General features: G+C 31.3%; 1 protein-coding gene across 1 annotated transcript; it reads right to left on the bottom strand.

The window, feature by feature from the left end:
- Positions 1-7,288: 7,288 nt before the first annotated feature.
- On the bottom strand, positions 7,289-12,688 carry LOC139481134 (NADH-cytochrome b5 reductase 3-like; the record flags this gene model as incomplete). Its single annotated transcript, XM_071264246.1, is given in 7 exon segments — positions 7,289-8,502; positions 9,796-9,895; positions 10,334-10,503; positions 10,938-11,067; positions 11,405-11,511; positions 11,861-11,933; positions 12,542-12,688. Coding segments are annotated over 7 exon segments (900 nt in total), but the record flags the coding sequence as incomplete, so codon positions are not given.
- Positions 12,689-15,078: the final 2,390 nt, after the last annotated feature.

Genomic DNA, 15,078 nt, shown 5'->3' with positions numbered 1-15,078 from the left:
AAATGACAAACGAGGACTCCAAAGACATAATTGTAAAGGTCAAATATTGTATTTAAACGACATATGCAAGTGCGCATGCTTAGCTCGCGCTTATGAATATTTTGGATTCATTCCATGTTTGAAAAAGAGATGACATATATGTGAAAAAATTGAAAATAACACGTTATATAAATGTCATGCGTCATAAAAGCTTTGAAATATATCACCTGCTTAAATAAACTCATTATAGATACCAGGGCTAAATTTAGTATATACGCCAGACGCGCGTTTCGTCTACAAAAGACTCATTAGTGACGCTCGAATCCAAAAAAGTTAAAAAGGCCAAATAAAGTACGAAGTTGAAGAGCATTGAGAACCAAAATTCCTAAAAGTTTTGCCAAATACAGCTAAGGTAATATATGCCTGAGGTAGAAAAGCCTTAGTATTTCCAAACATTCAAAAAATTGTAAACAGTAAATTTATAAATATAACCATATCAATGACAATTCATGTCAGCACAAAAAGTGCTGGAATTTGATGTTTGAAAAGTTTAAAGTAATCGAGATCATGTATCATAACACCGTTATGAATGGTCAAGTAAAGTATACGATCACTGATATACGTCATATACATTTTACATAATCATTATATCATATCATCTACAAATTTAGTTGACATATAACTTATATAATAAGTGAGAATCGTATGTAATCACGAAATCACGAAAGATAAACTTTGTTAAATTACACGGAGCATGATGCGAGTTAGACCTCAAATTACCTGTAAAGGAGCCATTAACAATCACTCTAATAGTAGGTTGAGATGAACTTTAATTTATAGCTAGTGTGGAAATATTCAATCACGAAAACCTAACGTTGATCATTGAACCTTGTAAAATATACCATGATCACAGCAACACTCCCATACGGCAACAAAATACATTTCAATTTTGAATAGTTAAATGCTTTATTGTATTTAGCATTATTATTATCTATTTCTCAGGATGTTTTAATTGTTCCACACACATAATCAACCATTTGTAGTTAAAACGGGTATTTTTATTCGTTCAAAGAACTGTTCTCTTTGCGTATGTGTCTAATCATGATTGGATTGTTCCATCACAAATTAAAACATAAGAATAGCTGTCTTTCATTATTATTATAATAGTGATTGGTGTGGAAATCATAACACCTTATAGTAAGTGCTCAAATGTGTGTAGAGAAAGAAAACATGATATATTTATACGAGAACTAGTCAACTAAATTTTACTGAAAGTAATCATTCTTCGACTTCTACTTCTACCAGATCATAGCCAAAATGCACAAAGTGATGATCTTTCCACGACTTTGGTGCGAATACGAACCCCAACCTCTATAATGAGAGCCTTTGTTATTGCAACATTATCGACTTCAATTAATATGGAAGTATAAGTCTCGCATCTATTCGTCCTTGCTTTGAAGATCCACACTTCATTGTATTGTGCATCTTTCTTACACTTGTGTGATCATCATGGTGCTTATGCATAACATCATAGTGCTGCTTCTCTATTACTTAATTATATTTAAATTACACGAAGATATTCAAATTATCGCCATTTGAGAATCTGGGACATTATCATTGGTGGATAATTTCATGAATAATACGAGGCAGGCATTACCTGTGAAAGGGGACGAAATCTATGATTTTTTTTTATTCAAACATATCTTAATTTCAAAACGGAAATACCGTAACGTTTCCAATTTTGGTCCTGTTGTTAGGGATTTTAGGTGTGACGTTATTTAAGTTATGACGTCATATGCAATGTAAACAAAGAAACGCTATCATTAGGTAACGTTTTTTCATATCAACGAATTATTAAAAATGAAATTGATATTGCGTTCCTTCCTATTTTATACTAGACTGATAAATAATTATTTTACTCAAAATTTCATGCAAACGAGCCCGGAAAAAGGAAGTACATTGTAGATTTCTGCGCAGATGCGGCAATTCAAAATATGACATAAAAAAATGAACGATTTTGAGTTCATTAGTACAATAAAAATTTCGGGGAAATTTTCCCTACTTTTTTTTTTTTTTTTTTTGAATTTTCTACTGTTATTGGGGACTTCGTCCCCATATCAAATTATATCAATTATATTTAAAACAAAATGGTTCTCAAATAAAGTAAAAAGTAAAATCACAAAAAAACTAAACTCCGAGGAAAAAAGGAAGGTCCTTAATCAAATGGCAACATCAAAAGCTCAAACACATCAAACGAATGGATAACAACTGTCATATTCCTGACTTGGTCTCGGGACGGCTATAGTGCAGACGATAAGGTGTCACGATATCACAGTAGCATGGGTTCGAATCCCGGCGAGGGAAGAACAAAAAATTTGCGAAAGCAAATTTACAGATCTAACATTGTTGTGTTGAATTTTAGACGAGTTGTATATATATATAAAATAAAGCAATTTTAATAAGATTTAATCTATAATTGAATGACGATTACAATAAGATCATAACATAACCACCTTGTCCCCAGACATGGATGCATTGGGAAGATTAAGACGTAATCAATAATCTGCTTAACATTATTCAGTTCATGATATATAGTATCATATATAGATAAAATTGGATGAAAAAAATAAGAAATAAAAGTACAAATGTTAATACTAAAAATTTTATAAATTGAAAGCGTCAATTCTTCTCACCATCTAATCAAACAAATAATCAAACAGCAAATTTCGGCACAGCCTTTACATTTTGAGGAGAGGACCTATACCTTTTGATTGCAAACTAACGACACCTGCATTTCTTAAATAATTCTGGATATAATCAAAATATTTTTGATCCGGGTTAATGCGGGAGAATTTCCATCCTTGATAACCATATCGCAGATTTAAACTTATGGGCATCATTGAAATAGAACCATTACATTAAGTAATTGTTGATATTTCAAAGCATCTATTATCAGCATTTAAATGACTCTATTATATTCCATTACTTTCACGAAAACTTTTCATGAAGAACTTGATTGAGTTTATTAATTGATTTGTTGAGCTGTGTTGAGGTTAAAGTTGGAACAGTGGTGTTTTTAGCTGTTGAAGCGGTATGTGCAGATTTCCGGTTAACAGTAACAGGCAATTTCTTAGGTGCCGAAACATGACATGCCGAATGGCTTCCAATATTGACGGACATGATAGTAGTTCATGCAAAGACAGATTTCAGTTAAACACTGTTATAGATATAACATTACCAATAATATAAAGTGCTTGGTTAAACCTTCAGAAATCTGATCATGCATGTATTTATCATCTGTTTTTCCAACTTATCTTTTTATTGAATATGATTCCTGTTTCTTTAAAGTTTCCGTTGAATCATTATACCCTTTCTCCTAAGTTAACCTTAACAATAGTTATCAAAGGTACCAAGCTTATAATCTGATACGCCAGACGCGCGTTACGTCTACATAAGACTCATCAGTGACGCTCAGATCAAATGTTTAGAAATCCAAACAAGGTGAAAAGCATTGAGGACCCAAAATTCAAAACAGTTGTGCCAAATACGGCTAAGGTAATCTATGCCTGGGATAAGAAAATCCTTAGTATTTCGAATAATTCATACTTTTATTCATAATTTATAAAAATGACCATTTAATTGGTATTCATGTCAACACCGAAGTGCTGACTACTGGGCTGGTGATACCCTCGGGGACGAAATGTCCACCAACAGTGGCATCGATCCAGTGGTGTAAATAGTTATCAAATGTACCATGGCTTAATCTGCCTTAAATTCACTTTTGTGGCAATGACAGATTTTGTTTTCTTTACGGTTTGTATCCGGTAGATCTTTGATTTTCTGTAAGATGAGATCTTTGATTTGTAAGATGAGTGTGTGGTTAAAGTTTTTTTCACCAGTTTCTTCTGTGATACGGTTGTAGGGAATTGTCATTGCATTAGAAAACCTGCACGATTTTTTTTTTATCTCGCTCAAACAATCTAATTCATATGATTATATTATCAGCTAATCATATACATGTATGCTATATTAAAAATGGATCACGTTTCTAAAGTGGACGAAGTAGGTTTTTTTTTTCCTTTTGCAATGACCATTATATCTTTTGACATGTTGCAATTTTTTAAAAAAATCAAAACGATCAACTGGTGAAAATATTTAGGATATTGCTCAAAGTTTGTTTATATATGATTTCTAGTGAAGGTCAGGATGTTTCTTTAACCGAACAAAAAAAAATCGGTTTTGTAGTAAAAAAAATAGGTTTTTTTTTTATAAATAACTACCAGGAAAAAGAATTACTTTCAATTCCCATTGTTTTGTTTAGCTCCAGCCTGATATCGGTGCATTACGTCTGGCGCAAATATGAATCAATCCTGGTATCTATGTTTATTCGCACGTATCACCATTACGTTTGCGCACATTTATATTATAGCTAAATACGGGTAAATAAACTCATCATAGATACCAGGATTGAAATTTTGCATTTGTGCCAGATGTCGGTTTCTTTTTCAAAAGACTCATCCGTGACGCTCGAATCAAAAAAGTTAAAATGACCAAATAAAGTACGAAGTGAAAGAGCATTGAGAACAAAAAATTCCTAAACGTTTTGCTAAATACTGCTAAGTTATCTATTCCTGAGGTAGAAAAGACTTAGTATTTCAAAAATGTTTGTTAACATTTAATTTATATTTATGAACATATCAATGATAATTCATGTAAACACAAAAGTGCCGACTACTGGGCTGGTGACACCTTTGGGGCATAAAAATCGAACAGCAGTGACTACGACCCAGTGATTGTAAATAAACTCATCATAGATACCAGGATTGAAATTTTGTATTTGCGACGGACGCGCGTTTCGTCTACAAAAGACTCATCTGTGACGTTCGAATAAAAAAAAAGAGTTAAAAAGGCCAAATATAGTACGAAGTTGAAGAGCATTGAGTACCAACATTCATACAAGTTTTGCTAAATACAACTGAGCATGATACATGATACATGTAGAAAAGTCATAGTATTCAAAAATTCTAAAAATTTGTGACCAGTTAATTTTTATTTATGGCCATATCAATGAGACTTTTTGATAGTACAGAAATGTTGGTTACAGGGCTGGTGACACCCTTGGGGAATAAAAACAACACCAGCAGTGGCATCGACCCAGTGTTATAAATAACCTCATCAAAGATACCATGTGCACATTTTGTATTTCCGCCTTTTAAGGTAAACTCTAGTGGCTTTTTTTATAGTTTTTCTACAGTATTTATCAATTATTGTTGTACAACGGGGATTATTTTACATCAAATTCGATGACAGATATCACTTTTTCGAATCATGTGTTCAACTTTTCGCAATATTATCACTTTATCTTAATAAAGCTTAAAAATACAGTTCTGCATTATGGTACCTTATGATGGAATGATAAAATGAATAGCGAAATCCAGTGGAGTCTGTAATATATTGAAATTTAAACTGCATTAAAATTTTATACATCTAGGTCCAGCCATGCTCTAAATCTTTTCCAGATGCACAGCTTTGTCTGTACCCAGCGTGAATTTTCGTGTGCAAATACGGCCATATTTGCTTATAGTCTTAGATGAACCTTACAAAGGGGAATTAGCTGTCAAATTCATGTTCACCAAATTCTCATATTTAATTCATAACATACTTAAACAACATCCAAATTACAAAAAGTTTAAACTTAACAATTAATAATGCATAGTTTCGATGATCTGTATCAACATAGCATGTGCATTTCAGTTAAGAAACCATCTAGTTTACCATCGAAATAACATCTGATGACTGTCGATGTAAACAGAAATATAAATAGATATCGAGGAAATGTGCAATTGGATTTATATGTGGATTTGAATAAAAAAAAATGGGGAATGTGTTCATGGGACACAAATGATGCCACCGCTTGCATATCATTTAAAGTTATAGAGACATAACTGAAGAACGGTTAAATCGACGCAACCCAATTTCGAATTTGATATGTATTAAACAACAATAAGCATTGTGTATAGATTTCATTACATTTGGCTGAGGCAAACCTCAGTTAGAAAACGGAAATGAACAATTTAGCAATGTTTCCATTTGTAAAGGAGCATCACTCAAGAACGGTAAAAGTAATACCACCCATTTTCGAATTTGATCTGTAGTTTTATGATAATAAGCATTGTGTATAAGTTTCATAACATTTGGTTGAGGCAAACTTAAGTTAGACAACGGAAATGAAAATTCAGAGTTTTTTCTATTTCTAAACGAGCTAAAAACGAATGGTTATAGTGATGCCATCAAAATTAAAACTGATCTGTATTATGTAGTTTTAAGCATTTTGTATAAGTTTCAAAACATTTGGTTGAGGCAAGTACAGAAACAAAAAATATCCAGCAATTTTTTTTAAAGGGGCATAACTCAAGAACGGTAAAAATGATGGCACCTTCTTTCGAACCTGATCTGTAGTATGTGGTAATCAGCATTGTGTTTAAGTTTCATAACATTTGGTTGAGGCAAACTTAAGTTAGAGAAGGGAAATGGAAAATTCAGCAGTTTTTCCAATTTGTAAAGGGGAATAACTCTAGAACTGTTGTAGTGATGCCACTTAAATTCAAATTTGATCTGTGTTTTGTGGTTATAGGCATTGTATATAAGTTTCAAAACATTTGGTTGAAGCAAACTACAGTTAGAGAACAGAAACCAACTTTGGGACGTACAGACCTACTGACCAAGGTATGTACAGACGGACAAGGAAGAAACTTAATGCCCCATATAAAAATGTGTAAATCAGTGTTTTTACCTGCATAACAATGATTTGTGTGGATCAAATTTGTCAAACAAATGGTTCACCCGTGTTTCACTTTCAATGTTGACATTCTTTCACTTTTATTATCTGAACATACATAGTACTTGCATAATTCATCTCTAGCTCAGGGTTAAATTGAAGTTCACATAAATGTGAAATTAATTGGGGCTAAATCATTCACTTGAAAGGTTATTTTGACCTTTGGGAGAAATAACTAAATATTGTTTCAAAATTCTTCTTTAATAATACTTAAAACAAGAAGAATATTACTTCAGGTTTTTGTCTAAATTGACCTTATGCCCCTTTAAGAGTTCAATTACCATTGAACCATGTTTTGATCAAATTCCTTCTAAGCTTTTATATGATGGAAGTTTTGGTATACTAAACAACTCCTTTACACAAGTGTATAAATGTTTAACCTTACCATGAGTCAATGCTAATGTTATCAGTCCAGTAATAATAAACTTGGTCTGTTTTGCAATAAGTTATGAATAAGAACAACTCAGTGTATACAAAATGTTCAAAGAATTTTAATAAAAATAATAGAAAAGCTTGTAACAAAAACTTTATATAATATCTATGCAATGACTACACCAAACATAACAGGTACCCATTGTGTTCATTGTTAATATTTTGAACATTTGACTGTTGAAAAATATCCTTTTTGAAATATCGCTTATTTAATAAAGATACAATTTCTGTCAACTTATTGTTTGCATCTTCAATATCATTGTTTAAATCAACAATTCAAAAAAATCAAAAATGTTCCAACAATAAAATAAATAAGCTCAAAAACAGTTGTTCATTCCCATCAATATCTAATTCTTTTCTTTTATTTAATATGACTATAGCAAGTATATGTTATGCATTGTATACTTTTATTGCGTTTTTGCACCAAATATTTGCATTACCACAATCATAAATAATGTAGCACTTTTTACACACTTTTACTCATCAGCCTATTACAAACAAATACAAATTTTTAAAAAAGATTTCCCATTAACATGTTTCTCTTTTCTATTAGCCAAGTTTCTTCATACACATTAAACACAAGTACTGTAGTTTCCTTGTTTTTGCATCCACACTAGTAAACATCCCTCACTCATATCATAAGGCCCCATTTTGTCTTTTGAAGTTATGACCTCAAGAGAAAGTGTATACTTAACGAAAAACAAAGAATCTGCAGTGCAAAATGCAAAGTGAATTATTTATAAATAACATTACTATTTGTTTATATCAACATTCTTTTTAATTTTTGATATAATTCAAGAAACATCAAATAATATCTTATCATATTTTTTCAATTGCTTCCTTAGATTTTAATATATTACATAATAATATTTGTTGTTATTTTATCATATATATTTAGTGCCTGACAAAGAAAGGAAACAATGCATTTTTTGGTTATAATTTTGCAACAAAATCTAAAATAAATACCACCGAATTCTACAGATTCAAGCTTTCTTCTTTGCAATATCACCATTGCATGATAAAAGACTTATATATATTGTCTTACGAACTATAAATAATAAATTATATCTAGTATTGGTCTTAGTAGGCAAATCTCATCTTGGGTGTGTACCCAAGTTTGTCGAGGTTAGGTAGGCAAGCGAAATTGATCATGGCAGGTGGTCCACACATCAGAATAAGAGTATCATCATCTGGGGAAGGTAGGTGGTCCTTTATCATATCAGCACTTATAAATCCTTTACTATACTTCCAGCCTGAAATAAACAGAAAATGCAATTAAAGAAAATATGTCATACCTTGATATTCTCTTCTATAAATATGTCAACAATTTTTTTTTGTACATCAATTTGGCCATTCGTTTTCTCGCTTGAATTGTTTTACATCTGTCATTTCGGGCCTTTCATAGCAGACTATGAGGTATGAGCTTTGTTCATTGTTGAAGGCAGTACAGTAACCTATAGTCGTTAATTTCAGTGTCATTTGGTCTCTTGTGAAGAGTTATCTCATTGGCAATCATACCACATCTTCTTTTTTATATTTTTAGTCAGAAAATCATAAATAGGTGTCACCATAAAATCAGCTAGAACGGATGAAGCATAAAAAAAGTCTTCGAAATTAAGTTGATTTAAAGTAAAGAAATGTTGTAGTGTAGTTAACTCCCTTTTACCATTTTAATTTTTTGGAGGTCGACTAAAACTATCACTCCATTCAGTACACAAAACTCAATAGAAATTAGAATGTTTTGATTATGTGTGTGTGTATACAAATATTGGCTGTTTGTTTGTTTTACATGAAAAATAAAATGGATTTTGTAAATTTTATTTACTTTTACCATGTTTATATCAAACATTTAAGCATGCAGATTAGTTAGCTCATGTGGTATAAGTGTTAAAGAAGTATGTATCACTTCTTACTGTCTAAAAAATTGGTTTTTATTTTGCAAAATAATCTTACAATTACCTACAGCCCTAGGATGGTGTAAACTTCCCAAAAGAAATGTGTATTGCATATGGTGCAAAGGTAGGTGTGTGGGGCTATAGTGTATGGTGTGAGGGGAATGGTGTAGTAGTGTATGAGGAGTTGTGTGATTGTGTAATATGTATGTAAAGTGTAGTAATCAAGGTTTAAAACTATGCAAAATATTGATAAAAACTGATGTTTGATTTTATACATTAATTAACAATATTGTCATCAAATTTTGTTTTTTTTAAATATTTGAATAATTTTGTAGTTGCACCCTTTTTTTTAAATCAAATTGCATTATGGGTAATTACAGATTGTGTTGATAGAATGTGTAAGGTATATGGTGCAAAGGTGTAACATGTATGGTGTAATGGTGTTTGTTGAATGGTGTACGGTGTTAGTGGAAAGTTTACACCATACAAGGACTGTTGTCGCAATAAAATATTTTATGACACAAAGGATAGTCATAACAGAACTTGATTTAAATATATCCTAGCAAGGCTTTAGAAGTAGAACAGCAATTATAACAATTACACATTTGAAAGCCACATTTTATGTATACAATACAGTCAAGTTTTACTAACCTTCTTCTGGTCTGTCTAAAGTAAACCACAGTTTAAATCTATTTGGTTGTTCAGCAGCAATTTCTTCCAACTCAGTTCTTAGTAATATATCATTCTCTGTCTGAAATTATAGAACAGAATTTATGATTAAAAACAACACTCGTCAATTCATTTACATTTTAATAGGACATTTAAGTTTTCATTTTTTTAAATCATGTTCTTCAAACTATTTTCAAATACAATTAGGGGTTTCAATTAAATCTGAAATGACAACTTTAATAAGTAATATTTTGATGAGAAATAAGTAATGCATCAAACAGTATTAACTGATTAATAAATATGTTTTCAGACCTTATAATAAAATGGTCTGATATTTTTAAAAGGTGAATTTGAAATTCATCATGGTCAAAAGTAACTGAGTTGTTTCTTTTAATATTAGAGTCAGGATACTGATTTAAAAACCAAATTTATGATCATGAATAATGTAAACATACATTTTACAAATGCATCTTGAAAGATGAGTCTCAGACAGATGTCTTTTGATTTGTTGTATACTAACCTGGTTAGCAAAGAGGAGTGATATCTCTGTGTTATCATTCTTATCTTTAAAGATAGCCCTGACCAGCTGTAACATGGGTGTAATACCAGTCCCTCCAGCTATCATGCCAAGCTTCTTAGTCATCACAGTCTCGGGGGCAGCTTTCTTGTCAGATTTTATCTGGAAAACTCCTACAACAAAAAGTGGATCATGAGTAAACATTCATAATTATTGATACATGGTTTTAGTCTCTATTAGAAAACTTGGCAACACTAATACTGTAAAAATAAAATGATGAATGGTAAAAGAAAAGACACATATTGTATGTAAGTTTCTGGCGGAGGAAATATCAAATTCTTATTCTAAAAAGCGTATTTGTTCACCACTATTTAAAAACTAATTTGTGGATTTATGAATAATGAGAATGTACATTGTTCATAAAAACCAAAATTTTAAATTTTTCCATCTAAAAATTAAATTGTAATGGGTTGCATTGCCACATTGCAAAATGTCATTCTTAAAATTAAATTAAAATCTCAATATTGGTGAAATGAAATTTTGTTCATCAAATGCATTGATTGAAGGTAAAAGGGGGATAACTCTAATCAGAAAAATAGAAACAAACCTTGACCATCATAAACCAAGAGACCACTTGGTCCTCTAACATCAATAAAATCTCCTATCTCCATGCTCTCCAAGTATTGAGACATTTTACCTCCTTCCGGAAATTTGGGATGCACATTTTTGAAGTACACCTAAAACATAATATGAACAAATCTGATAATTTATAACAGACAAAAAATAAACTCAGTTACTAAATAAAACACTGTCAAAAGATATAAAGCTAAAGAAAAATTTCCAAATGTCTGTCTTTCATCTTTTTATACTTATCCTTCATCCATTTGGCCAATATGTTTTGGTCAAAATTGAAATTAAATTTAAAAGCTTTAAAGTCATATACGAAACAAGAGTTAAAATCATATTCTTACAATAAAACCTTGTCTATATTTATTGAACAATATCAATCTTTTACATAATGTAGTTTTAATCAAGAAGATTTATTATCCTTTAGTCCCTACCTAGATGACCTACCTTGATAACCAAGTCCATATATCCCTTATCATCATCACAGGACACTGGTGTGTATGGTCTGATTACCAACTGACCATCAATCCTCACTGTCAAATATATATGTTGACCTGAAAAACATTAATGGGTAAATCAGACTCCATCTATTAAAAGGTAGATCTAGAAGTAAACCAATTTTATCAAAGAGGATCTGACTGCAGAGTTTATACTACAAAATAGATAATTGTCTTTAAAAAGGCACAACTCAAGAAACGTAAAAGTGACAACACTAAAATTTGAACATAATCTGTGTTTTATGGAATAAGCATTGTGTATAAGTCTAATAACATTTGGTTGAGGCAAACTAAAGTTTGAGAATAGAAAGTAATTTTGGAACAGGTATAGACATTAGTAGGACTTAACGCCACACTGCTGCGATAAGAGCATAACAAAATGTCTAAAATAATTATTGTTACTCACCCACTGGCAGTCCCAGTATATGTTCAGGGCTGGGTAAAGCAAAACGAAATCTTCTTGTATCTGGACTAACTTCCTACAACGATATATAACACAAGAATAAAACAATTTAATTTATAATACATGTAGGTGCTATGAGAACCAAACCAAAGCATTGAACAAGTTGAGGTGTTACAATTGATTATAACCAGCTGAATGAACGAAGACAATTATATCTAACTGTTGATAGATCTACAGCCTGTCCTTTTATATGTATTTCACAAAAACAATCCAGTACCAGTTTATTTTAATAGTATGGGTGATTTTGAGCAAAAAGAGGACTTAAAGCATTTCTTATATTTGTCTACTGGTTCTTAATCATTTTGTACTTTTAACCTGGTTTTAATTTTTTTGCAAGCCTGTTAGAAGGCTATAGATTAGGATGATATAAGTTAAGTCGTCATCTAATTGGTCCCAACAAATCAGAAAATTTGGCACATTATGAATCAATACAATATAAAAGGACTGTGAAAAGGTAGTTGTACTGTTTGAGTTAAAAGGTCTTCCAATTAATGCAATTAAAATTGGCAATACACTAGGGGAAAAAAACAACAACAAATACTTTGTAGAAATATGTAGATAACAACATGAACTATCTGGGATCCTTATCAAGCTTATATCATATGTACCATTAAAAAATGTTACCTCTCTGTCTATAAGTTTCAGTGGGTATTTTTGGTCTGGTTTTTCAAGAGTGACTGGTGACTTTTTCTTCTTGTTCCCAAACAGGAAGATCTTGGCAAGTATGGCAGTCACGGCAACCACACCAATGCCGATGGCTACTGGGATACCCTGTAAAATAAATCATATTTCAATGTTATAATGGTTATCTATGGACTGTTTTAGAATATAAACACACAAAATTAAATCTATCGACGTATATTACACTGGTCAATGCTGGTGTGAACAAATTTAATTTACATTTTTTTAAACCATGTAGTTTTTGGTCATCATATATCATTTGATTCTGCAGAAATGTTTCATTATTAACTGCATAAAGATTTTAATCTGGAAACACTTGGCAGTAAGTTTTATCTTTCATATCATGTGTTTCTTCAATCAAAATTACTTTCATAAATACATGTAATACTGAGAACATGTAGAAAAGTGCATTTTGTAAATATATTTAGCACTTTTAATATCGTAAGAGAAAACCTTCACATACTAGTTATATAATAAATAATAAGGGATGTTTCAAACAGTTCTTAGTAAAGACAATGTATATAATTTTCCATTAATCATGTGAATGGCATGATAATTTTCTAAAGTTTAAAACACTAAATTAAAGATTGGCCAACCCTATAAAGTTGCCAAATTTGTATTTAAAACAACAATAACTAAAGTACTTGTAGATGTGCCAAAATAATTTAGAATTAGGATGATGTAGTTTCAAGGCAAAATTTTACATGTACATCTATCATGTCTATGTAATTTTTCACCAATACATATATATTTTTATACAGACGCAGGATTTCAAAACTTTTCCCATTTAAAATATTCAACACTTCTTCAGTCATGTCAGTGTAGGCATATAAAAATAACATTTTCAAAAGGTCGAACTAAAATATAACTACATAAAACCATGAAAACAGGACACTTTTGAATAGATATCAAGAAAAATACATATCTTATAAATTTTGATCAAACTGCAAGTAGATTTGGACCCCAAAATCAACCAGGTGCTCCGCAGGGTGCAGCTTTATAAGAAAGCAGAAGTCAAACCCTGAACAGTTGGGGCAAGTATGGACACAACATTAAAGCTTAATACAGCTCTGAATTTGGATTACAAAAATGTATGAACAAATTTTTGACATAATACGAGTTTCTGACAAATCTATTGGACAATATTATGCAATTAAAGATTTCTTCTTTTAACTTTTCAAATTTGAAGAAAGAAAAAAATGAAAACAACTACCACCCTCCCCCCCCCCCCCCCCCCCCCCCTATTTTTTTGCAATTGCATGTAGTCCAAAACCTGATATTTCTTTATACCTAAAATACAAGTAGTGTAAGGGAGGTAAATCTGAACATACCCAACATTGTATGTTAAATTAATGTTTTAGAATTACCTCCCTTACACTGCTTTTAAATTGTCCTAATCATGTTAATTGTCCATTAACCAGAAATACCCAGTTTTCCCCTTTTTTGCTCGTAATTCCGAAACATTTTGAGCCATAACCCCACAAAGTCAAAACTAACCATCTATTCAGGGTATGGAAACTTGTGGTTTAATTTCAGAGAAATTCATACACTTAAACATAAGTTACTGTTTGAAAACTACAAAAATGATTATCTTGGGCCCCCTTTTTGGCCCCCAATTCCTAACCTATTGGGACCATAACCCCCAAAATCAATCCATACCTTCCTTTAGTGGTATTGAACCTTCATGTAAAAATTTATAGAGATCCATACACTTAAACACAAGTTACTGTCTGTTAACTAGAAAAATGCTTCTTTTTGGCCCTTTTTTGGCAACTTATTCCTACATATTAGGGAAAATTAACCCCAAACTGTATCCCAGTCTTTCGTGTGTTATATGGAAAATTGTGGAACAATGTCAGAGATATCCATAGAGTTACACCCAAGTTCTACTTGTCTTGAAACTAGAAAAATGTTTTTGGCCTCTTTTTGGCCCTCAATTCCTACGCTGTTTGCCCAATAAACCCTTAAAATAAATCCCAACCTTCTGCTTATGGTATTATGGTGACTTGAATAACACCTGTATCACTCAGATTACAATTCTACCTTGACAGGTAAGTTTGTATTTAGCCTATAAAATACTTATTTAGCCTTGAGAATTGAAAGGTCAGTTTATCCCATTCATACAATAGAAGTTGATACATTTGGCTTCATGCCATTTACCTTGTCCAAAATTAAGGTCACTTTATTATTGTTATTGTGATATTGTTAAAGTACAAAAGAACCCTATATTCTGACCAATACTTAAAACTTTGTGCATCTTGATTTAATTGTTAAAAATCTGTTAATGTTGAATTTTAGGGGTTATTTTAGGCCTTTTAATTGCATATTTCTTTACATGGTAGTTTTTTTTTTCAGATATAAAAAAAACTATCTGCTTGACTGTTATAGAAATAGACTATGCTTGCAGAGTCTTGTTTTTAGTTTACACCAAATCTGACAGATTATTATTAAGTTGCAAAATATTTTAAATGAGAGCTGAA

Source organism: Mytilus edulis, chromosome 7 (genome assembly GCF_963676685.1).
Source record: "Mytilus edulis chromosome 7, xbMytEdul2.2, whole genome shotgun sequence".
Classification (NCBI taxonomy): Eukaryota; Metazoa; Mollusca; class Bivalvia; order Mytilida; family Mytilidae; genus Mytilus; species Mytilus edulis.
The sequence above is the reverse complement of the archived record's forward strand: the minus strand, read 5'-3'. Positions and strand labels throughout refer to the sequence as shown.